Below are 24,344 nucleotides of genomic sequence, written 5' to 3'. Positions count from 1 at the left end.
AGCAGAGACAGCACATTTGTGAGGCACTAGCATTAACTGGGTAATGCTTGTCGCAATATTCTACAACATTCCTGCATTTGGATGTAAATCATTTACAAAAAATGTAATTCTTTACTTACCTCTGCAGACCTCTGGACACAGCAGACCCCTGGGTAAATGTTTTCTCCCCCTAGGAGGTTGGACATTAGGAACCAAAAAAGGCACAGCTCTTCTTAAAGGAGAACTATGGGGTTAAGGCTTTTCCCCATAGTTCTCCTTAGGGTAACGGGAGGACACAAACTAGCTACTGCTCGCGGTATACTGAGACGCCGCAGCTGAAGCGGATCCCGACAATTATGTCTGGATCTGCCCAGCTGCGTCATTGATAGCTTGCTGCCTATCTAGAGGCAGAGCTAGCTGTAACCGCCCCCTCCCGCGTCCGTTCCGCCAGTCAGCGCTGGTGGATCGGAGCGGGGAATCCAGCCCCTCCCCTGTCACAGAAGAGAGTCGTGACAGGGTCGAGAGGTGAGCGAACGCCGGTATGTGTTCGCTCACCTCCCGATCTACTGAGCCGACCTGTGACAGTCTCATTGTCATAAGGTCGGCTAGAACTATGAGGTGAGTGAAAAGCACTTACCTCATAGTTCTCCTTTAATGGCTATAACCCCACACATACTGAGTAAGCCCATGAGTAACAAGCATCAAAATAGTAACAGTAGAACAACATGAACATCCAAAAAACACTTTCTTAACTAAAACAATATCCCCAACAGACAGAAAAACCCACCAAAATAATGAGTGGGATCTGTGTACCCCAATAAACCACAGGATGAAAGGATTTCATGGTGAGTATACAATTTCATTTTCCTCACATTCTTTATTGGGGGACACAACAGACCTCTGAGAAAACAATAAAATTGGGTCAACAAGCAACCCTCAAGCCCCCAATGCCATGGCCTGGCTGCTTCACACAGCAGCCTGTAAAACTTTTTACTGAACCTGGCATCACCTCAGCTATAATGTCCACGTGATAAAACTCTGTAAGCTTAGAGCCTGGCAACAGCCATTTATCTGTCTGAGACAGATGCCTGGTACTACAAGGCCCAGGAAGCACCTGCCACTCTAATGGAATGAGTATTGATAAGTAACAGGGGTTCCTATCAATTGACAGTATATGTCTGGAACATAAACTGGTGAATACAATGCTCAATAGTGCAAATTTGACACTGGGGATCTTTTGTGGGAATCCTCTGGAAAGACAAAGAATCAGTCTTAGGGAAGGAATAAGTGGAAGACAGGTATATCCTGACCACCTATATAACAAGAACAAAATGTGCAATCTCCTTAGGATGAGAAAGTGATGGACAAAAGAAGGGTGGTAAAATGTCCTAATTGAAACAATACTACCTTTGAAGAAATAGAAGGACTAGGTCATAAGACCAACTGTTTACTGTGGAAAATATGGAAAGATGACAGAATAAATCTGGCAGCTTGACACATTCTAAGTTGCAGTGATGGCAAGCCATCTGTTGGGACAAAGTCTTTGTGTACCGCCTCATAGGAGAGGCCTTAAAGGACAGATGGGACAAAATGAAGGTCCCCTGGAGCTTGACAGTTGGACCAATGTTGTCCTGCTACAGTAGCCTGTCTTTTGTCTATTGTACTTGGCGTGCACCTTTGTTCCCCCTCCTGTATGGTGCTAGTTAGTACACTTCCTAGTTACACAATCTCTGGCTCTCACTCTACTGCTTAGTTCAGTTTCAGTTGTGGTCTTCTTACACTTCAAAAGCATACTTTGTATGCACTTTCCTGAGGTAAAAGTATGCTGGATTCAACTCCTGTGTCTTATTGAAGAGTTAAAGCCCATCTCTGGGCAAACAAAAAGTACCTTTGCAGTAGGTTACCCTGCAAGGGTTAAGTGATTGTTCTTGTCTACGGACAGCAAGTAAACAAGATCTACTTACCTGATCCCCGCTCCTGCTGGTTCCCTCAGGGCTGCAAGACTGGTCCCTGCAGCCTCTTCTTCCTTGGGCTCTGGCACTCTAAGGACCACTGACATCATCAGGTCAAATGCAAGTTCCATAGACCTGCATTAGGTGGGGGATGCAGAATGACATTCCACCAGCCAAAGCAGAGGGGGAGAAGAGTAGCGCACTGGCCACTGGGAAAGCAGGGATCAGGTAAGTAGAAGTGCTTTACTCCAGCCCCTAGACAAAAATGAGCACTTAACCCTTGTGGTGCGGGGGTAACCCCACTGCAAAGATACCTTTTTTGTTTGCCTAAAGATAGGCTTTAAGCTGCCTGTGGGTTCCTGCCAAGTCAGCAATTGGCCATACAATTTGCACAGACTAGGTCTAAGGAGGTATATCACTGCATATATCAGCATTTGAAATACAACAGTAAGAAGGCAGAATTATAAAGCTTTCTACACACTTTGCTTTATCTGATGTGAAGTTTTACCTATGCCTCAGAAAGCACATGGAGGGGAATTTATCAAAACTGGAGCAGACAAAATCTGGAGCAGCTGTGCATGGCAACCAATCAGCTTCTCTCTTTCATTTTCAAATCTTAATTGAACAAACGGAAGAAAGAAGCTGATTGGTTGCCATGGGCAACTGCTCCACATTTTGTATGCTCCAGTTTTGATAATTTCCCCTTTAGGTCCCTGTCTACATATGCTGTAATACAGAATTAAAAATCTTACAAATCACACTATTTTTACAACAATTCAGGATCAGATGACAGTCTCCTAAATTAACCTTGTTTCTGATCTTACTCTTTAGAAGCAAATCTTTCTACAGTTTGAAAAGCTGTGCATGTATTGAAGTTTTCTGTGTATTAAACTTGCTTGTGGAAATACAAGAACTGCTGTTTTTATCATTATCCCTGCTGCTGATATTGATGTGCTATGATAGACAATAATTGATTCATGCCCTACACAAACACCTGCTTTCTGCATAACTTGTGTCTGCACACATATACAGTAGTTCTACACTGCTCACATTTGAAGTAACAGCCTTAGCAAGAATCTGTGCATTCACTAGAGCTAGACCCTAGAGATGAAGCTGATTTACAACAGGTTGTTACATCTTTTAGACCCAAACACACGGCATCCTTGAAGCTTACAGAATTATGAAATAAACAAGGCAGACATTCAGAGGCGTAGCTAAAACCTTCAGGGCCCCAGTGCAAGAAACCATGAAGGGCCCCCCCAACCCCCCACCGCCATGGCACCATGTGGTTAACAGGAAGGCAGCTGAGGTCTTGTGCACAGACGGGACTAACAAGGAAACCGGCATTTTTTTTACAAAGTATTTGTTTGTAATTGTTTATTGTGACCATTAATAATATGCCATCCATGGCAGTAAATGATGGATGGAATATTATTAATGGTCACAAATAAAGATTTAACCTAAATACTTTGTCAATAAATCCCTGTTGCCTCGATAATACTGGTCTGTGCGCAAGTGCAGATGCTGAGGTCGGCAAATTTGACTACGTTGGCATTCACGACAGAACACTGGTATCTGCGTATAGTATCGGGGCATTTACACGAGAATGAGTACTTGTGAAAATGCCCAGTATTGGCACTGACTGTAGCATCCCTACTTAAAAATATAATGCATTGCTGGGACTTGTAGTCCTGCATAGTTGGTGCTATTCTGTTCATTGTTAATAAGCTACCTGATATGTGGAATAGGACTATGCAATGTAGAACTGTCACTGATGAAACTTGTAATATTGCTGAGCAACTAATCAGTGCACTTACAAAGCTTAAAGTGTAGTTCCACTTTTGCAGTCAAATTTGAGAAAACCCCATCTATAGGTTTGTTATGTCTTCCTATTCACACAGCATACAAAAAAAATAATTTGTAAAAATATAGTTCTTACCTTTTAGCTGTTTCTTTGATGAAAGCCTTTGTGCAGATTCCAAGTTACTCTGAGCAGTTTGAGAGTGAAACTATAGTGTCAGACTGGACTGAACTTCCTGTCATTAACACACAATGTCTTGAGGGCTTTATTCCTTTGTTAGGACAGACAGTGTCAAAATCTAGTTTACAACTGATAATGAAATCTGTCTGCAAAGTATAGAGAGCCCAGGGTTAATTAGGGTACACATAACTTTGCACAACTCCCCTCCTTAACATTACATAGGGGGGATTCTAGATAGTATTTTTAAGCATGTATAAAATACTTAAAGATGTAAGCAGCAACTTTTTTTTTAAAGTTATGCGATGTAGATGGAAACATACAGTATAACAAACATAAAATAGGTGTTATCCCAATTTGGCTGCAAAAGTGAACGGCACTTTAACCAGTTCAGGACCTGTACCAGCCTCTAAAGGTGTTGCCCCCGCCATCTGCATGTGAATGAACATGTACGTAATAAGCAATTGTGCCTAGCATGGTAGGTATCGCCATGAACGTGGGAATGAGAGTAATAATTCTAGGGCCATCATTCACAGTTACCTCTAAAATGGTGAGCAGTAGTCTTTTAAAGCTTCGTCTATAGACAATTTTGTATACCATAATTTTTAGTGTATTATTTCCTAAAAATATTGATTTGATAAACATTTGCACAAATATGTGACATAAAAAAATGGGGCTACCATTTTTTTGTCTACAGGGGCTGCTTCCAGAAAATATACAATTTTTTCGAGGTTTTAAGTAATTTTCTATCCTAAAATTCAGATTTTAACATGTGTGTGATAATTGAAAAATTGCTCTGGCACTAAGGTAGTTAAAGTAGTAGAAAACTCTAACTTTTTTCAATAATGAATCCAGATCAAATAACATACACATTGTCCAGCAAAGTATTTCCTTTTTTCCCCAAGCACTTATAGTCATCATATTTCTGAATAGCTAGCTCCAACTCTCTAATCTCTGCTTTCTTGAAATTCCTGATGAGTACAGAATCACAAGGGACAGCAGTCTCCAGAAGCTGTCCATCTACTAGCTTAGAGAAGGGAGGAGTAAGGAGTAGGGAAGTGGCTTGTCTTGCAATGCCTATGTGTTTGTGGAGGCACACACAACTTACTAGCACACATAAGGATGGCTCCATGGGACCCTGCAAGAGAAAGGAGCCACCCTTAAACAGGATATTAGGACCAGTGCTCAGGGGACCAGCTGATTCTGCAAGAAACTAAAACTCTTCAACATCAAGGAGCAGCATCTATTACAAGTGATTTCATCAGCATTTTAAATTGCTTAAAAACCTTTTGCACTTGAATATCACTTTAAAAGAACCCATAAGCGCTGAAAAAGACTGTCTGAAAAATATTATTCTCTTCAATTTACTGAGGAGTCTATTCAAGAACTAAGACGCTTCACTGCTCCTAACAAAAGAAACATTACCCTTTTAGAGGCCAGGTTATGGGTAGAGAACAGGGTACCCCAATTGCATGAAATTACACCCTGCTGCTCTAATTTCTCCAAGCATTCTAAAAGATCCTTTATATAACTAAAATCAGACTCACAGCAAACACCACTAAGAGTCTCTTCACAGCAGTCATCACTAAGAAGTCAACTCATAACAGTTCAACTGAAGTGGAAGTTTATTGCACTGAAGCTGCCGTTGAAGCACAAGCTGCCCAAACAGAAGCACAAGCCATCCAAACACCTGTACAGGCAGAAGTGCAAGCTGCCCAAGACAGAAGGGTAAGCCACCCAAGCACATGTGCAGGCAGAGGTGCAGGTCACCCAAGCAGAAAAGCAGGGAGAAGCCCAGCCAAAAGTCCACCAAAAGAAAGGAAGTGGCAGCCATGGGTAAGCCTAAAGTTTTGGGACAAGCTGCAGATACATTATCTGAGAACCTGGGCTTCAATAGCCATGGCATTAAAGCAAGAGACTAAGAAGCAGGATGGAATATTGAGATCCGTGATGGAACAGACTGGCCTATCTTGTTTTGGGAACTGTAAATAGATTTAAATAAAAACCCTAGAAAAGCTGAAAGCTATTAAAGAGAGTGACAGAAACCGGAAAATAAAAACCTGTTGAGAGGGGGAGATTGGAAATATACCTGGTAAGAAGTCTAAACCACCTCCCTCACAGAAATCGACACACATCAACAATCTGCTCCCCACCCTATTGTTCACAGATGATGAAGATGCCTAAATGGAAGAGCAGTGTATGACCTTTGAACTCTTCTCATGAGAATGTAAGGATCGCCCCAAAGGGGAAAAGAAGGTCCTTGTGAAAACCTCGGTCTCTGTATCTGAGGAAGATGAGTCATTTTTCCTCGTGTGGCATCAGAAGGCCCCAAAAAGCTGTAAAGGCACTCTATTCAATCTCACAGACACAAAGCTGATGTTGCCGATCACTCTGTCCTGGGAGCATCACATATGTACTTGGCTGGCTGGACCAATTGTTCTGCTGTATTGATCAGGTGTTGGGGTAAGCCTTTAGATACAAGGATCTGATGCAGGGCTTTTTCCCACTCTGCAGCAGCCTCGGGTAGAGGCAGAGGCGTAACTAGAACCTTCAGGGCCCCGATGCAAGAAACTATGAAGGGCCCCCCAACCCCCCGCCGCCATGGCACTGTGCGGTTAACAGGACGGCTGCCGAGGTCCCCAGCAAGCGCGGGACCTCAGGCAGCCGCTTCAGTTTAAAAATTTAGTGCTGGCGTTCTGTCGAGAACGCTGACCTAGTATCTGCGTTTGCGCTCAGACGGGATTAACGAGGAAACCGGCATTTTTTTAACAAAGTATTTGTTTGTAATTGTTAATTGTGACCGTTAATAATATGACGTCCATGGCAGTAAATGATGGTTGGCATATTATTAATGGTCACAATTAACAATTTAAACTAAATACTTTGTGAATAAATCCCACTCGATAATACTTGTCTGTGCGCAAGCGCAGATGCTGAGGTCGTCAAATTCGACTACGTCGGTTTCTCGACTGAACACCGGTATCTGCGTTTAGTATCAGGGCATTCTCACGGGTATGAGTACTCGTGAAAATGCCCAGTATTGGCAGTGGTGCATCCCTACTTAAAAATGTAATGCATTGCTGGGACTTGTAGTCCTACATAGTTGGTACTATTCTGCATAGCTGTATAATCATCAGACAGCAATGCAGAATACCACCAGCTATGCAGGACTAAAAGTCCCAGCAATACATTATAATAAAGGTCAGCTATGCAGAATACCACCAGCATCACCGTTTTAAATCCCCCCCACTCCCCCCCCCCCCCCCCCCTCTATAAAGCATTGCTTGGACTTGTAGTCCTGCATAGTTGGACGATTATTACATTATAATGATTATACAGCAATGCAGAATACCATGAGCTATGCGGGACTACAAGTCCCAGCAATACGAATACAATACAATAATATGAAAAACAAGCACTGCAGAATACCACCAGCATCCCCCCCGAGGCCCCCCTTCCCGGTCCAGACTTACCTCCCCTCTCCTGCAGGACCTTCTTCCTCGTCTCGGCGGCCAGGGGGCGGGGCTAAGAGGAGAGGGTCCTCGCACGGCAGAATGTGCTGCCTGGCAGTGCCTGCAGCACATTCTGCTCCACTACTGGCTGTTAGCTTCTCCATCCCCGCCGCACAGCCGCCCATACATGCTGCGGGTGGCAGAGCAGCGGGGAAGGAGCGGCACGATCTCGGGGGGGCCTCTTCTTCCTCTCTGGGCCCCCCCAGCAGGCGGAACGCCAGGGCCTGGTCGTAATTGCGACCGCTGTGACCCTGGTAGTTCCGTCAGTGGGTAGAGGTGAAAACTGGTCTAAGCACAGAACCAGCTGCTGGAAAAGTACAGGTCTCAATTTTTATGTCTACCGGGTCCTTAGATGATGCAGAATCGGCAACTGGTATAACTGTTGCCTTGATAAAGTGATACTAAACTCAGGAGATAAATCTTAAAAATGCATTCAAATGTAGCTTCTTTGTGCATCACTCTGTGGTAGATACTCAGATCATCTCTGAATTTGTGCTGACATTGTTCTTCTCTTTGAAGGATGGTTACTTTTGTTCTGCATGGTTCCTGTGTGTATGTTGTAAACAGTTTTTGGAATGAGGATATTCCCGCTCATTAGTTAAGTGAGCATATGAGGAAGTTTGTAGAATCCCTGGGGTGGACTCACTTAGTGATATCAGAAGAAAAGAGAGTAATGAATATCATATAAAGAGTAATGGTACACCCACTGTCTTCTACACGTTATAGCCTTAAGTTTGAGGAGATCAAGAAAATTCTAAAGACATACTTACCTATTTTGCAGGGAGATTTGGATTTTAGGAAAATACTTGATTCGGATATACAGTTTATGACTAAACGAGCACCTACAATAGGTAATATCCTTTCTCCTTGCCTTTTTAAATCTCAAAGAAATAAGGACAATCGAGGGAATTGGTTAAAAACTACTGGCATGTATAAATGTAATTCCTCCTGGTGCTCCAGTTGTGACTTTTTAGGTGACGCACATAGGATAGTTTCCTATACTAACGGGACTACTTTTAACATTAAACAGTTAGTTAACTGCCAAACCAGATTTGTAGTTTGTTTTTTCTTGCATAATCTGCAATAAACAGTATGTTGGAAAAACTACTAGGCATTTATGTGTTCGTATTTTGCGAGCGCCATAATGGTGACACAGGGACTATGAAGATTCAGGTTATAGAAAGAGTTTAAAATCCACCTAGAGGAGAAGACAGGTTATCTTTACTGTCACAATGGGAGGTACACTGGATTGTACTGACCAGAACAAACTGAAGGGTACAGACAGCACATGAGTAAAACAGGCAGTGGAGGTTCACCAGAGTCAGCATAAGGTATAAGACATACAACCATCATTAACACACTTTCAGGTATAAGACATACAACCATCATTAAAGAAGCAGTCAGCAAGAAAAAGCAAGTGAGGCCCTTTCAGAAACCTCTGCACTAGAACTGACTGCAAGCTTTTAACCTGAACCCCTGGAGCTGCAAATTATGTTAACAAGGTTAGAGCATTACCTCTTTGTCCCTGGAGAATCATAGCAAAAACATTCAAAGGAGATGAAATTGCCGGGATTCTTTGTGTCCCCAGATACAGAAAGAAGTGTAACAGTGGAGTGGAGCAAAAGTCTAAAGAAGTAGCTTGCAGGATTGCTCCCATGCTACAAAGAATGCTCTGGCACAATCTCCTCTTGCCTCTCGGTAGCATTATACCAGGGAAAAACATGTCCTGGCTTCAGGAAACTGACTAAGGAACAAAGATTCCTCCCTGTCTTAAAGAAGTTCCTAGGTGAGGAAAATGGTGTTGCAAACATTAAAATGCAGTGTAACAGAGGGGAAGGAGAGAGAGCATCTGTCTCATTAGAACGTTGTTTATGAACATAAAAACAGAGATAGAAAAACAAACCCATACCCATTTGAAATTTAGAGGACCAGTATAATGCGGAGTTACAATGTGGTTACTAAAGTGAATCTCCGGATCTGATACTGCCGTGTGACACCAAGGAGTACAGTAGCTGCTGCAGTGAATCCCTGGATCTGGAGGTACAATATGGCAGCTGTTGATACATGATTGTTTTCAGTCTCAAAGTCTTGATTCAGCAGAACTAAAGAGAAATATTCTACGTTCTTTGGACACGAACAGGGTTATTCACAAAAGAGTGAAGAGTTTGGGGAGGACAGGAGAAGTGAACAATCTAGGCCAAATAGCTGATTTGGAAAAATTATCAGATTCAGCTCACTTTCCGGTTCAGCTATGTTGTCCTAGATTGTTCACTTCTCCTGCCTTCTCCAAACTCTTAACCCTTTTGTGAATAACCCTGCAAGTGTCCATTTACATCTGTGCTTTATATTGTGGTATGTCGCGCTTTAACACGTGATAAGGCAGCCTATTCATTTGAATGGGCTGCCTAGTGCACTAAAATGCAAAAAAATGTGCATGGTCCAATTTTTTGCAATGCAGTGGACCACAATGCACAGCAGTGTGTTCGCATGGGTTCCAGTGCGCTGCAACGTATCTGCATTGGGAAGGTGTGTTGGGGTACTGAAGGTACACCAATGCACATAAAGTGCATCAACAGAACGCAACAGTTGCCTACTCGTGTATGTGTGGGATAATAGTCACTTGGAGGAGCTGTTCCTTTAATTTACCTAGTGATTAACCTCCTAGAGGCAGAGCATATGTCCAGAGGTCTGCTGTACCCAACAATGAATCATAGAAGAAAAAGTATTTGGCTATGAAAGAAACAAATGACCACACTCTATGGGGTCTATTTATACAATTTAAAGAGCGATTGGCCCTGCAAATCTCTGTGTCAGGGTACCATGCACAGGCGTCCTCACACCACATGTAGGTACCCACGCAGGATGACCAAATTAATATGCCCACACTGGATAGGGTTATATGCACACAGTTTATTTGTTACAAAGCAAACAAAACTACAAACCACCTCAACCCCCACAGGTTTAGCAGTGAAGTAACAAAAACCACAGTTGGGACAAACACACCTACAGCCAGGGGGAACAGCAACAAGGAGGGGTAACAGGACAGCAGGCCTCAGGATATAGGAAGAGTGGTCAGGTACAAGCCGGGTAGTTAACAGGAGGGCAGCGCGGTACAGGAACAGGATTCAAGGAGAGTGGTCAGGTAACAAGCCGGGTCGTTAACAGGTTTGCAGATGGGTTCAGGTAGCAGGGTTCAGGTAGCAGGGTTCAGGTAGCAGGGTTCAGGTAGCAGGGTTCAGGTAGCAGGGTTCAGGTAGCAGGACATGGAAATCAGTCAGGTGCAGGCGACGCAATACTGAGCCAACTTCCTGACTGCAGGGAGGGCCTAAATACCCTCCCGGGAAGCACCAGGTGATGGGATGATCAGTCACAGCTGGGGCACACCCGCAGGTGAGTACTGGAGCTGCAGGTTCCTGACAGTTCCTGGCTGCTGGAAAAACCAGCAGACGAGCACAGGAACTGCAGGACCTGGCTGCTTGAAACACCCGCAGGTTTTGTGCGAATAGATGCACAAAAGGAATGTTCTAAATTTTCCCGCAGGTTTTGTGCGAATAGATGCACAAAAGGTATGTTCTACATTTTCTTTACAATTCAAATGTACAGTATTATTGGATATCATCTTGTAACAATGCATTATGAACACTACATAGCACCAAGGTGCAGAGAAAAAAAATATTTATTTATATATAAAGCAAATATAAAAGAACATTAGTTTTGTGCATTAATTCGCACAGTACATTTACAGAGATTCACAGGGCCAATGGCTCTGCAAATTGTTTATAAATAGACCCCTAAGTGTCAAGCTACTTTAAAACAACTGACTTCATATTGTAGCTGCTTAGCAATTGCTTTGAGAATGTGCATTCGGGGTAGTTTTTAGTAATGGTTGAATTATTAAACTAGGATCGCTCTTTGAAAATATGTGCACTAAAGCCCAGTCAAGTTTAAAAAAAATATCACACAACAATATAAATAAAACTGTAATTTCGTCAGGCAAATAATATATATATCTTTACCATGCTTCCACTTAAACACTTATTTCTTAGTATAAATAGTTGCTCTTGTGTATTCTAAAAAAACAACAACAATATGGAAACTTCCAACATACGTGGTGTAGGTAGACCTATCATCATCAATCATATATCAAAATTACAGAAGTCCCACTTGCCCACCTGCCATTTACAGGCCATGTACGTGTTACATCGCTGACGTATCCTGATGTTTCACATCCACCATCCAGCAGAACCATTTCTCCATCCTAAAGACAAAAAACCCAACATTTTAAAAAAAAATATTTGTTAAGTGTTTTTAATTATAATCTTTAGTTTTTATTCATCCTATACAGTACTTATTGTAAAAAAATTAAACTGAAGTAAAAATTTATTTTAGTTTCTCTCTTATTTCCAGTCTGATATAGAGATTGCATGCTCAAAATAATAGGATTTATGTACTCACCGTATTATCCTTTTCTTGGAGTCCATTGTGGGACACAGGAATTCTTAGACTGTCAGGTTATACTGCCGCCTACAGGAGAAATGGACACTGATGGCAAAAAAGCCATTGGCCAGCACATGATAACCCCGTCTACAACCATCATGTCTTAGTTTAGTAGCAAAGTAGTACTGAGCATGAAAGAAACACTGAGGATGGGGAACCTGAGCTCCTTGATGGCCTTCAAGGAAAGTATTCGTCATTAAAACAATCAAAATTTCTTTATCCTCAATTGAGTGACAAAGGGATTTTTACACTGTCAGCATGTCCAAAAGCAGCCCAACAGGGAAGTTGGCAACATAGCAATAAAGGCTAATAAGGCTCAAGAAGAGACAACAGAAAAATGGGGACTGTCTACGGCTCAAGAGCCACATAAGGTACCTAACACTGGAAGCTGGCAGTAGCTTTGTAAACTGGGAAAAGTTGCATAATGCTGAACAGAGCAAGAAGCACTCACAGATCTATTAGAGTGTGTCCTGATAGGACAGGGTGGTATCCGATTAAAAGTATATTTTTTGTGCAGCCAAATTGGGATAACACCTATTTTATATTTGTTACATGTTCCCATTCACATAGCATACTCTAAAAAAAAATTTACTTCCTGCAGTTTAAATTGCTTTTACGTGGGCTATGGTTGCTTGGCTTCTTAAGGGTTAAAATGTCTGCTTGCTTCTCCTTCTCTTTAATGTTAGGAGGGGCTGTGAGGGGTACAACACTGGCTTCACCATTCAAATGTTAATGAAGTTTATGAGAGAAATATAATCCTCAAATTTTAGTCCTAAGGCTTCATTCACACTTGCATTTTTGTCCTCTATATGCAAAGGAAAATTTGTCAGGCTAGATGCTGGGTTTATGCTTCTAGGTGTTTTAAATTACATGTGTTTACATGCATATGCATTTAGATGCATCTGGTACCGCATCCTAGTATCAAAATGGCATGCGTTTTGACACATTCAGAGATTCAAATCGATTCCTAGATGCACCTGACTTTTTTTTTTCTTACAACACAGATAAAATGACTGCAAATAAAAGCATCTAGATGCAAGGTGTGAATGAAGCCTAAGTCTTTCTATAAGGACAGATCACTGTGAAGGTGTTCAGAAAAATCTGGAATCAGCCACATGCCTGCTGCAACAAAACATCTAAAAAAGGGAAGAAATATTTTTTGGTATGCTGTGTGAATAGGTACACATAACAAACATATAGAAGGGTTCTCTCAAATTTGACTGCAAAACTGGAAATATACTTTAAGACCATAAGTTTGAATAATGGTCTGCCTGAGTCACCAAGAGGTGGTGAAGAGAAAAGCCAGTGTACCCTTATGGGGTCATTCTGGAAAACAAAAGGAATCAGCCTTTCTGAAGAAGCAGTGGTTGAAAGATAAGACTCACGGCCTGAACCACATACAGACAATGGGGGGAAATTTCCTTTGGTGAACTGAAGCCAGACAGGGGGATGGGAGAAAAATAATCGAAGTGAAATTCAAAAGCCGAGGTGAAAGGCAAAAAAATACCTAGGCAAGAAGGAAGTCCTGGGCCTCAACTCCTCCTCTTCCCTAAACAAGAAGGGGTACACTGCAGGATAAGGCGGCTAGTTCAGACACTTGCCTCATAGATGTGATAACTACAAGAAACACCACCTTGTCATTTAGAGTAGAGAGAAGAATGTCTTTAATGGCTTCATGCGATGATCTCTGAAGCGCAGAGAGAACCAGATTCAGATCCCACAGATTCAAATGGGGAACTAGAAGGGAGACTCATGTATAGAGGTCTAAATCAAGGAATGAAGGACCAACAGTTTCTTAAACAATATAAACAGGGTAGAAACCTGTGCTGAGAGCCAAATGCTGGTCCAGACACAGCTTCAGGAAGGAGATGATTTGTCCCATGGATTAACTCCTAGGGTGGAAGTCCCGTGACTTGTACCAAGTGAAGTATGCCTTCCATGTCTGATGATAATCCTTACTAGCATCATAGGAAACACACATTCAGAGATGCCCTGGCTCAAAAAGAAAACCAAGTCTTTAATAATCATTCTGTTAAAGCCAGCGGCTATGAAGTAAAATGGCAAAATGGTCTTTGGGACAGAAGATCCTGATAATCTGAGAAAGCCCACAGATCATTTGCCAGTAGTCTTACCAGGATGGGGGTAACATCATCCACCTGGGCCAGTCCAGAGCAGTGAGGGTCATCAAAATGTCCTCTATCTCAATCCTGCAAGGCAGACGAGGAAGACATTTCAGGGGATGGAAAATTATAGATCAGGGTATACTGATCACACAGAGTCACTGGAGCATCCAGTGCTTCTGCTAGAGGATCCCTGTACATGGAGACAAGCCTGTCTATTTTGTCACTAAACCTGGATGCTCGAAGGTCTACAATCAGGGTTCCCCACCTGCAACACAGGACCTGGAACACCATTGGGTGTAGGGACCGCTCCTCTATGTCCAGATGCTTGCCGTTGAGAAAGTCTGCCTGCCAACTGGCAGAAAATGCAGGAACTTGAAATTTTGCTCAGGACAGGATCTTAACCCTGTCTTGCCACAGTGAGATGTTTGATTCCTCCATGAAGATTGATATATGCCACTGCTGCAGCATTGTCAAACTGAATCCAGATTGGATAATCTTCGGACATTATAGTAAAACGCTGCAGTACAGCCAAATCACCAGAAGACCCAGGGTGTTGATCGGGAGAAGAGACTCTGACAAGCACCCCTGCATTAACAGGGTGATCAAGACTCCATCCCAGCCTGACAGGCTGGTATACGTCGTAGGTAACTTCAAGAATATGCAAATTAAGGAATTGCTTAATTTTACAGCTGGCTTCCTAAAATACCAGGCCAGAGTCAACCTGGTCCTTAGTGCCAAACAAATCGATCTATCCAGGGACCTGACTGACATGTCCCAAGACAACAGATCATAGCGATGTAGAAAGTCAAGCAACTCCTGGACTGAAAAGCTTGAATTCATGACCAGAACGTTTGAAGTTTCTCCTGTGGAACACTTTGACTTAGCTGTGTCCAGGACTAGACTTCAAAAGATGAGTCCTTTCCAGCGACTGAAGGTTCAGAATCCAACCGAACTGCCAAAACGTCTGAACAGGTCCAGGTCACGTTGTCCTAAAGAAGCCCACGCTGATGGTTCCCTTAACAGTAGGTTGTCCAAGTATGCCACAATGGGGGCTTCAGTAGAGTGAACTAGGGCTAATAGTAGAGCTAACACATTGGTAAATACTCAAGGTGCAGGTGAGAGGCCAAAAGTCAGGACTATAAACCAGTAGCGGAGGGGTCCCACAGCAAAACCTGTGGAACTCTGGCATATGTGACTAGGACATGTGACCATGCACATCATTTCAGGGGAGGAAAATTCATTTCCCTGATATCTTGTGAGATTACAGATGAAATTTCCCTGCAATGCTCTGATGATGTAATCTTCCCAGGATGCAATATTTGGGCACATAATTTGTGCCCAAGTGGACCAGTAAGTAGAAAAAAGAAACTGTAGATAAAATCAAAATATGTTTGTTTAACTAATGAATGTAAGATGGTTTCATATCAGAATGCAAAGCTTTCTACTATATATAGCCATTGAGGGGTTCTATATGCCCAGCATAAGCTAAGTAATTGTGTAAATCTTCTAGGGGAGAAGAGTGAGAACATGGGAAATGTCTGGAATATAAAGTTCCACTGGTCCTCTGAAATGTTGTCCAGGTCTTGCTCCCATTTAGCTTTGCAGGGAAGTACAACAGTCTGTGCATGCGATTTAAGTAAGGTGATGTCAATCAGTGACATCATACAGAAACATATTTTGTTGAGCCTGCACTACTTGTCTAAATTGTCAATATTAATAAAAGCTCAGTTTTGGGATCTGGAACTAATTTTAAAGTTGGTGAAAGGATTAAAAGGAGCTGTTATCAAATATATGGTAGACATGAGTTATTCCTGAAGCCTGCCACGCTGCACACGTTCCTAGTTTAGAGATTTCCATTAGACTAACATTATCCCAGAGTGGGTATGTTTAGTGTATCCTGTATAGAGCAGAAGAGTCTTCACTAAATTCTAAACTCAATGTACTAAGATCAAAGTGGGGGATGTTTTAAGACCAGAGAACCCCTGTGACTCTAAAGCAGGGGTTAAGGAATCCTGCCCCGATATTTGTAACATAAGAACATGTGCAGGGTCACCATAATCAAGTTAGTTGAGCCTGCCAGATGTTGTAGTTGGGCCACTACAAAATAAAACCACATGTCGGTGAGTTACAAGGCTCCTGCCTCTAAAGAATGTTGCAAGACATCTATCTTAATCCCAGCTTGTCCCTGTTTTCATATCAAATTCCCTGAACAGAGTATTCAAAATTTGAAAGCATTGTTTGGGCAAGCAGATAGGAGCATTTTGAAAAACATAGAGCAGCTCGGGTAGCCAGATCATTTTAACTAGATTTATTCATCCCACCACTGACAAGAGCAGCTTACACCAGCTTCTGCCCTTCATGCAAAGCCTGCCAATCAAGTGCTGAAGGTTTAAAGCGGACATTTACCCCCTTTCACTAAAAATCCCCTCAGCATGCAGGACCCCTGAGATAATGTGCATGGTCATACATTCTAGTTAAATGTGCCAGATTTCCAGGAAGTAAATGGTGAGATACATTGATCTGCCATTATTAAAAATGGCCACTGTGAGAAGAACGGGGAGGAAAAGAAAAATAAGGTTTGCAAAGAATGAAAAGCCTGCAATTATCTAAAAGTATGTGTTTGTAGATTGCCATTACTAAACATTTCCAAATGTGTATTTGTTGTCATTTCAAAGATATGAGTAAAGTTCCCCTTTAATGTAGCATAATCTTTAATTTGTGCAGATATATAGATATCCCAAAAACAAAATGAATAACCACTTTCAAAGAAGCTGCACATTTAGGCAGGGGCCCAGGCAGTGTGTCTGGGGGAAGAAGGGTGGATTCATTTCAATTCATTTACAGGCCTGAGAAGGAGCCAATTAAGGAATTAAAGTTATGGAGTAAAGATCCAGTGCCTCCTAAAAACAACAGCATATCATCCACATATAGGACCAGCATCTCTTCGAAAAATGCCCCTTCTAAAGCTCACAATCCCAGGGGAGTCTCTAAGGAATATTGCCAGCAGTTCCAGTGGAAGTACAAATAAAAGGACGGCCGGGGGTAGTCCTGTCTAGTTTCCCTAGCTGGATAAATGGGTTCCCCCCATTAATATTCACCTGCACCAGTGGCTATGCTACTGGTAAAAGATTTTGAGCCATGAGAGAAAACTGGGTCCCATACCAAAACAAGGGAGTATATCCCATAGATAGGGCCATTCGACCCAATCAAAGACTTTAGCAGCATCTAGTGACAGTACTGCTTAGTGCAAGGAATCTTATTTAGCTTGATCGGGGAGGTCATTCAGTATAGTCTTTAGGCCTTCTTCAGACCTATGTGTTGTGGTAATGTGCATTTTAGTAATAAAAGGCAGTGCATTGCTGTGCTATTTATTTAGAATTGCACCCCAAAGCACGAGTACAATAGGTGGCAATGAAGACACACTGCAGCGCATAACAAAGCAAATGTCTTGCACTGTGGTGTGCTGCATAAAAACATTTTTTTAAAAAGAAGTGCAGGTCTGTTTTTTGTTGCATTAATTGGCATTGACATATTCTTGATGAAATGGGTGCCTTGATCCAACACACATTAACTTAAATGCAGTAGCGCATCGTAATGGAACAGCACAGTGTGAAGGGGGGCTTGATATTTTAATCTGCACTGCTGGCCATGTGTTGTGTGGACTATGAGGACTTAGGAGGGGGCTCCCCAAAATAGCAGGCAGTATGTGTTTTGCATAGGTTTTAAGACACTTCCAGCTTATTAAATCTCAGCTGCTATATTATATGTTTGAGATTTTGGCAATATATTTTAAAGCAGTCCAGAGTTTATTAAGTTGGACTGTTTTATTGCTTATTTTATTGTAATATACTGAAAAACACACATCAATTGCCTTGAGGAAGATTTTAACTTAAAGGATAAGCAAACTTTGCAACAGCATTTTTTTAATGCCGGGCCGTGAGTCATTACCCTCCCCACCAGCTTCCCAATTGGCTAGAAAGCTGGCCCCATGCTTCCTCGTCACCTGGTGACGGCTTCCCGGCTAATCAGGAAGCCGGGCGGCGAGTCAGTACAAGCTGCCCAGCCTACCGGCTAATAAGGAAGCTGGGTTGGGAGTTATTACACGCCGCCCGGCTTCTTTAATGGGACTTCCGGTATCAGTATTTGTTATCGGCGAGCGCCTCAAAAAAGCCAATGTGGTGCTTATATTTTAAAAAGTTCAAGATGTATACTGGGTAGCTTTTTTTATGAGGAAGTAAGTTATATGATTGACAGAGGAATCACAGTAGATTAAGTTTATCTGGACTTTGCAATGGCATTCGATACAGTACCCCACAAGCGATTAATTTACAAACTAAGGTCTTTTGGCATTGAGGAAACTGTATGCACATGGGTAGAAAACTGGTTGCAGGAACGTATCCAGAGCGAAGTGATAAACGGCTCATTCTCTAAATCAGGGTGCCCATTAGGTCGATTGCGATCGGCTTACTTACCTGAGCTCCCTTCCGCGGTGCTCGTGTGGCTGAATGTGTCAGACGCTGCAGACAGGAAGGGGTGGGACACCTCTCCCCATGTGCAGCGTTGGCCACACGAGCATCGGGAGAGGACAGGACACCGCACCTGAGAGGAGACCTGGGAAGCTGCTGCGGTGCAGGTAAGGAAAGACAGCGAGGAGAGAGAAGAGACAGCAGAGAGAGAGAGAAGAGACAGCAGAGAGAGAGAGAGAAGAGACAGCAGAGAGAGAGAGAAGAGACAGCAGAGAGAGAGAGAGAAGAGACAGCAGAAAAAGAGAGAGCGACAGTAGAGTGAAGAGACAGCAGAGAGAGAGAAGATATATTTTAAAATTATTGACACAGTGCTAAAGGTGCTAAATTAGAACCAAAATGAATCAAAAATACCAGTGTTAAAGTTATTATCACAGTTCAATCCAAAGAGGATCAATCCAAAGATCAATCCAAAGAGGATCAAAGAAATGAACCATAAATAATTATATAGGTGAAAACCCCAGCATTCACAGTGAAATGAATTGATGCAATAAAAAGAAATTGAATTGATTCAATAGTAACAAAAGTGTGACACAATATCATAGATTGTGATAACAAAGTGAAAACGGCAATAAATTCTAACAGCTCAGGTGTTGACTAATACAACCTACTGAAATGAACTGATTCAATAATAAGGAAATGAATCGATTCAATAGTAGCAGAATAGTTTCTCATGTGATAAATTGTGACAAAATCTCATAAAATATGGTAATAATGAAAAAAACAATAAATTCTGGCAACTCAGGTGTTAAACTACTAACACAACCTATTCTGGTAACCTAAATGATCAATGCCACAAGTGAAACAAATTGTGATAATAACTTTAACACTGGTATCTCATTCAGTCATTTAAAAAAAAAGTTTAGTGCTATTCTTTGAGGTTTCGTCTTTCTGCTACCTTTTCGGTTTCTCAAACACTGGCTGCAAGGTACAGTATAGTTTCAGTACATGGTTATTTAGTCTAAGGCCTCATTCACACTTCTTAGAGTCAGTCCGTACAGATCTGTGCGGCATGCACTGCTGTATTGGGCCATTCCCGGGAAAGAGATGTAGTGCGTGTGATTGTACAGAGCAGCCTGTTCTTCCCTATGGGAGAACGTGGCCATACGCGGCCCTATGCTCACCCGAACTGCACATCCATGCGGGTGTCCGTGCTCGGACGCAGACAGGATCCATCCTGTCTGTGTCAGAGCATGGACACCCGGCACGGATGTGCAGCTCGGGTGAGCATACGGCCGCGTCCTCCCATAGAGAAGAACAGGCTGCTGCGTACAATCACACGCAGCACCTGTCCTTCACGGGAACGGCCCGATACGGCCGCGCACGTCGTACGGATCTGTACGAGCCGACTGTAAGCAGTGTGAATGAGGCCTAAAGGACTTTGCGTGGACCTATATGGGTTGGACTTGATGGACGTATGTCTTTATTCAACCCCAAATACTATGTAACTACTTCTACCACCTTTGTTTTTATTTTGTTCGTGTTTATTTTACCTTTGTTTACTATTGCTACTTTCAGAATGTGTGTTATGGTTAACTTAAAGTAGATTTCCAAATTTGCAGTCAAATTCGAGAAAACCCCCTCTATATGTTTGTTATGTGATCCTATTCACACAGCATAAATAAAAAAAAATGTTAAAAATTATTTCTTACCCTGTTTTGTTAAAGCAGACAAGGTGCCGATTTCATTTTTTTCTCAGCACACTTAGACCCCTCACAGCCTCTCCTAACATTGCAAAGAAAGATAAGCATGTAGAAATGCTAACCCTTAAAACCCTAACCCAGGTAAAAGCAGTTTAAATTGCAAGAAGCATTTTTTTTTTTAGCATATGTTATGTGAATGGAACATTAACTTGGCTGCAAAAGTGGAAATACACTTTAAAATATATTGGCAATGGCAAAAAGTGTATGCTAATTTTCTAAATTAGAGACATAGACACGCATCAGAGAGTTTGTTTAGCCAGCTTTCATTTGAAAAACCTAATGAAAGCTGGGATAACATATTTGTATTTCGGTACCACACAAATATTTTTTTTCTTCTCAGGCTAAAAGTGATTACTGACGCTTTTGACTGCAGTGCTGCATCAACCACAGACCTCACTGCATGGGTACTACATATAGAGGGAGGATGGCATGCCCTATGGATCCCCAGTTTCTGAGGAAGTGGCATTCTGCCATGTAAATGTATGTGGCTCTTTTAAGACACTCAGTAGTGACACTTCCCATATTCTGCAGTTACTGGCCTTATCTACTTAATGTTCCCTTGCTGTGTTGCCCTGTGCTTTCTCTAGTTGTTATTTTTCTTTATAAAAACCACTGTTTTTACCACTTTTGTGAGCTCTCTGCATATTTTATTTTATTTCAAAACTTTGTGCATATGTTCTATTTATTATGTATTAACAGAGCTGGAATGCATTGTAATACTTTCATGTATCACCAGTTTTTCTGTCTTGTTATTATACACTTCGATAAATGCAAAGTAATGCACTTTGGACATAAAAATAAACAAATAGGCTATACAATCATGGGTATGCCGCTAGGGAAGTCAGAAATAGAAAAAGATTTGGGGGTCATTGTAGACCACAAACTGAATGGTAGCTTGCAGTGCCAAGCCGCAGACCGCGTACCCGACTTGCGGGCGAAGCTCCACGCTCTGCATCTGTGTCGGATGCAGACCGCAGTGCAATTCCCTAATCTGCCGTTTACAAGCGGAAACTATCATAAGATAAGAATTATCATAAGATTATTTAAGAGGGTGTGTTTAGGGGCGGAGTTAAGGCCGGGGCAGGGTAAGGGTTAGGTGGGGCAACTGGTGGCTAGTGACTCTTAAGGCCTGGCTAGTAGCTCAGGACTTGAAATTTTTAGCCCTGTTATACACTATTACTAAATTTAATTTGCAGGAATAGAAGGCACATGTATAGGGGCACTCAGGATTCCCTACTTTTAGTGAAAGGTGGAACCAGTCCCATCCTCAGAATCATCAACAATAACAATACAGGAGCATTGGGCATACCAACAAAAAGCATTTTCTGTAGTTGAATGTCTGGAGGGACTTATGGGGCAAAAAGGAGGGGTCATCTGGGACATCTGGAAATCAAGTTAAGGGTATATATAGAGTTAGGTCAAGAGTGGCACTGGATCTTAATGTTGTTTAAATTCTCGATGAACTAGCCAACAGATGATGAGTCTCAGAAAGACAATATAGCAGGAATGCTGCTGCTAAAATCCAGGCCCCCTATGCCCACTACGGAACCTTGGGTAAAACTTGAAGTGTAAATAAAAGGGATGAAGTTCTTTTCTAAAACAATGAATCGGTAAGGCACTTAGATGTAAATAATCCTTTTCAAATCTATTAAAGTTTGGTAGCCAATATGATTTAAAATCCCCCTTTCTTTAGGACCTTAGCTATCCCTCTCTTAAGGGCCTCAAATGGAGAAGCACAGATAAACACAAGCGATACACTGGACTTCTGCTTCTCCAAACTAGTGATGCATGGGGGTTGATTTACTAACCTTATAAACACACCATGAACATGTATACACCTCTGTAGTGTGTTCCCTCCCAGCATGATCTATGGGTGGAATCTAAACACCTTTGTAGTGTGTACACACCCAGCAGGTGTGTTGTGCAAAGCCAAGCATGAATTGCAATGTGATGTTGTGTAAATTAGCTCTATGTTGTGTTGCTTGCGTTGATGAATGCAGGAATGTAAATGCATGAGCTAACCATTTTTGTCTAAACTGTGAAGCAGCATTACATATGCATCATGTGCATGATTTTTGCATATATGGCATTAGTGGAAATATGCTTTTAGAGACTTTTTGGTTGATAAATAAGTTTTGCTGTGTGAAAATCACACGCACCTGGTGCGTGCGTGTGTTTAGGTTAGTAAATCACCCCCATGGTGTCAGAATCTGCCACAAACAATGCTTATCTATTGAGAACCCCCAAAACAAGTTGGATACCAACCTTTATTAAAGATTAAAAGATTAGCTACATCTTCCAGCTTTACCAATTAATTGTTCTGCCACTCCGTCCATCTATTTCATTTTGATTAATGGAGCTACAGTTGCAGAAAATAGAACTGTCGCGGATTACTGTAAGAATATCAGTCCACCCATTTTGCTGCAGCAATGACAAAAGAACAATAAATGTAATCAACTTTAACCTCCAAGCTAAATTGGATGATTTACTTGAGCAGATGTTGAAAGGGAAACTATAATAGTTAGTTTTATTGAGTTTGTTTGTTTTTTTTTTTAAGTTTTTAAAAATGTTTTATGCATTTTACTATTGCAAAAAGAGACAAGTGGTGGTCAGATCCTGGGTATTAGGTGCCACACCCCTATTTTAGTCAAAAAAGGAGGAAAGTGGGGCTTTTAAGGCACCAAATCGACGAGTCACAAAAAAATGTCAAACGTTGGCTAAAAACGTTAGTTTCCCTCCTGCTTTGGATCAAACTATTTGGAAGTCAGATGGATTTGCGGATTTGAGGCATTCGCTCTCCTCTCAATATTTTGATCTACCAAATGAATCCTCTATACCCAGTCACTGCTGCCTTGGCTTCTTTTCCCACTGTCTGGGGGCATCCATTTCCTCGTTTTTGGCTACTATGTCAAGCGTGCATCCACTGGCTCTGCTTGGGGTTGATTACCCCCTTTCCTGATGACGCGCGAGATATGAGCGAAACGCGTTGAATATTCACTATCATCCACCCTTCGGGTTCCAGCTATGATTTTACGAACTACTGACGTTATCCAATTCCATCATGTATTTCAATTGATGTATCAATCCAATGCCATATATGTCATATATATATATCATGCTATATATCAATTTAGTTATGCCATATATACTCCAAATTTGGAACTAAGTGGATAGAGTGAATATTGGGGGTTTCAATGTTTGTCTCTCCAGTTTTTATCATAGCCATTTATTTTTTCCATTAATTATTAATTAATAAAATAAAGTTTTTAGCCAACCTTTGACATTTTTTTATGACTCGTCGATTTGGTGCCTTAAAAGCCCCACTTTCCTACTTCTTCCTTTTTATGCATTTTTCTACTACTGTTACTGTTTATCTCTTCATGTGCATCAAGTTCTTGAGAAACCATTTTAACTTTATACTTAGTACTCTGGATAGAGTTGGGAAGGGATAGAACATCAGACAGGTTTTAATCTCTATGTGTGAATGCACTTTACTTCCTAAGTGGTCACTAGGACAGGTACTAAAGGGGAATTATCTTTACGGGCATAAAGATATCAATACTGTGTTACGTGAGGAGGGTTTAGAACCTCTGTCAGTTTTGTATTGCTGTCTGTGTCCCCACTGGCAAGCCTCTTCTCATTTCCTTTGTGGTTCCCAGCAGCAGATCAGCAATGGCAAAATCAATAAATAATATCTTATCTACACTTCACCAACCTTGATTATCTGGTTGTTTTTCACATAATGCAGAGTGTTGGCTCTGTCTCCTCCAGCAACAACAGGCAGGTAAGCAAGAATATCAGCTCCCCGGGCTCGGCACTCAAAGTCAAACTAATTGAGAATAAAAATATGTTTAATATTGACATTATATTGACATTTTATGAATGTGCTGTTTTGATCTGTAAACTCTTTCACATTTAACAACAGTTACATTCAGATTTGGCACATCTTCTGTAATATGAGGATCTCGCACTGTATAAATGAATTTTCCTTGTTATCTAACAGCAGTTTTTAAGAGAAGGTGTCCTGTTCCTTATGCTGAAACGCAGACTAAAAGTGTAAAAAAGACACTTGAATGG

General features: G+C 41.7%; 1 protein-coding gene across 2 annotated transcripts in view; it reads right to left on the bottom strand.

Annotated features, from left to right (window-relative positions):
- The window catches only part of XPNPEP3 (X-prolyl aminopeptidase 3), a 79,793-nt gene that overhangs the window by 18,826 nt on the left and 36,623 nt on the right, over window positions 1-24,344 (bottom strand). For both annotated transcript variants that reach the window (XM_018563925.1, XM_018563926.1), the window contains 2 exons: window positions 23,983-24,096; window positions 11,594-11,679 (listed from right to left, as the gene is read on the bottom strand). In XM_018563925.1, coding sequence (XP_018419427.1) covers window positions 11,594-11,679; window positions 23,983-24,096 — 200 coding nt within the window. The remainder of the gene's footprint in view (window positions 1-11,593; window positions 11,680-23,982; window positions 24,097-24,344) is intronic.

This window comes from Nanorana parkeri, unplaced genomic scaffold (assembly GCF_000935625.1).
Source record: "Nanorana parkeri isolate BGI_ZX_2015 unplaced genomic scaffold, ASM93562v1 scaffold711, whole genome shotgun sequence".
NCBI lineage: Eukaryota > Metazoa > Chordata > Amphibia > Anura > Dicroglossidae > Nanorana > Nanorana parkeri.
This window is presented reverse-complemented; position numbering and strand designations above follow the sequence as displayed.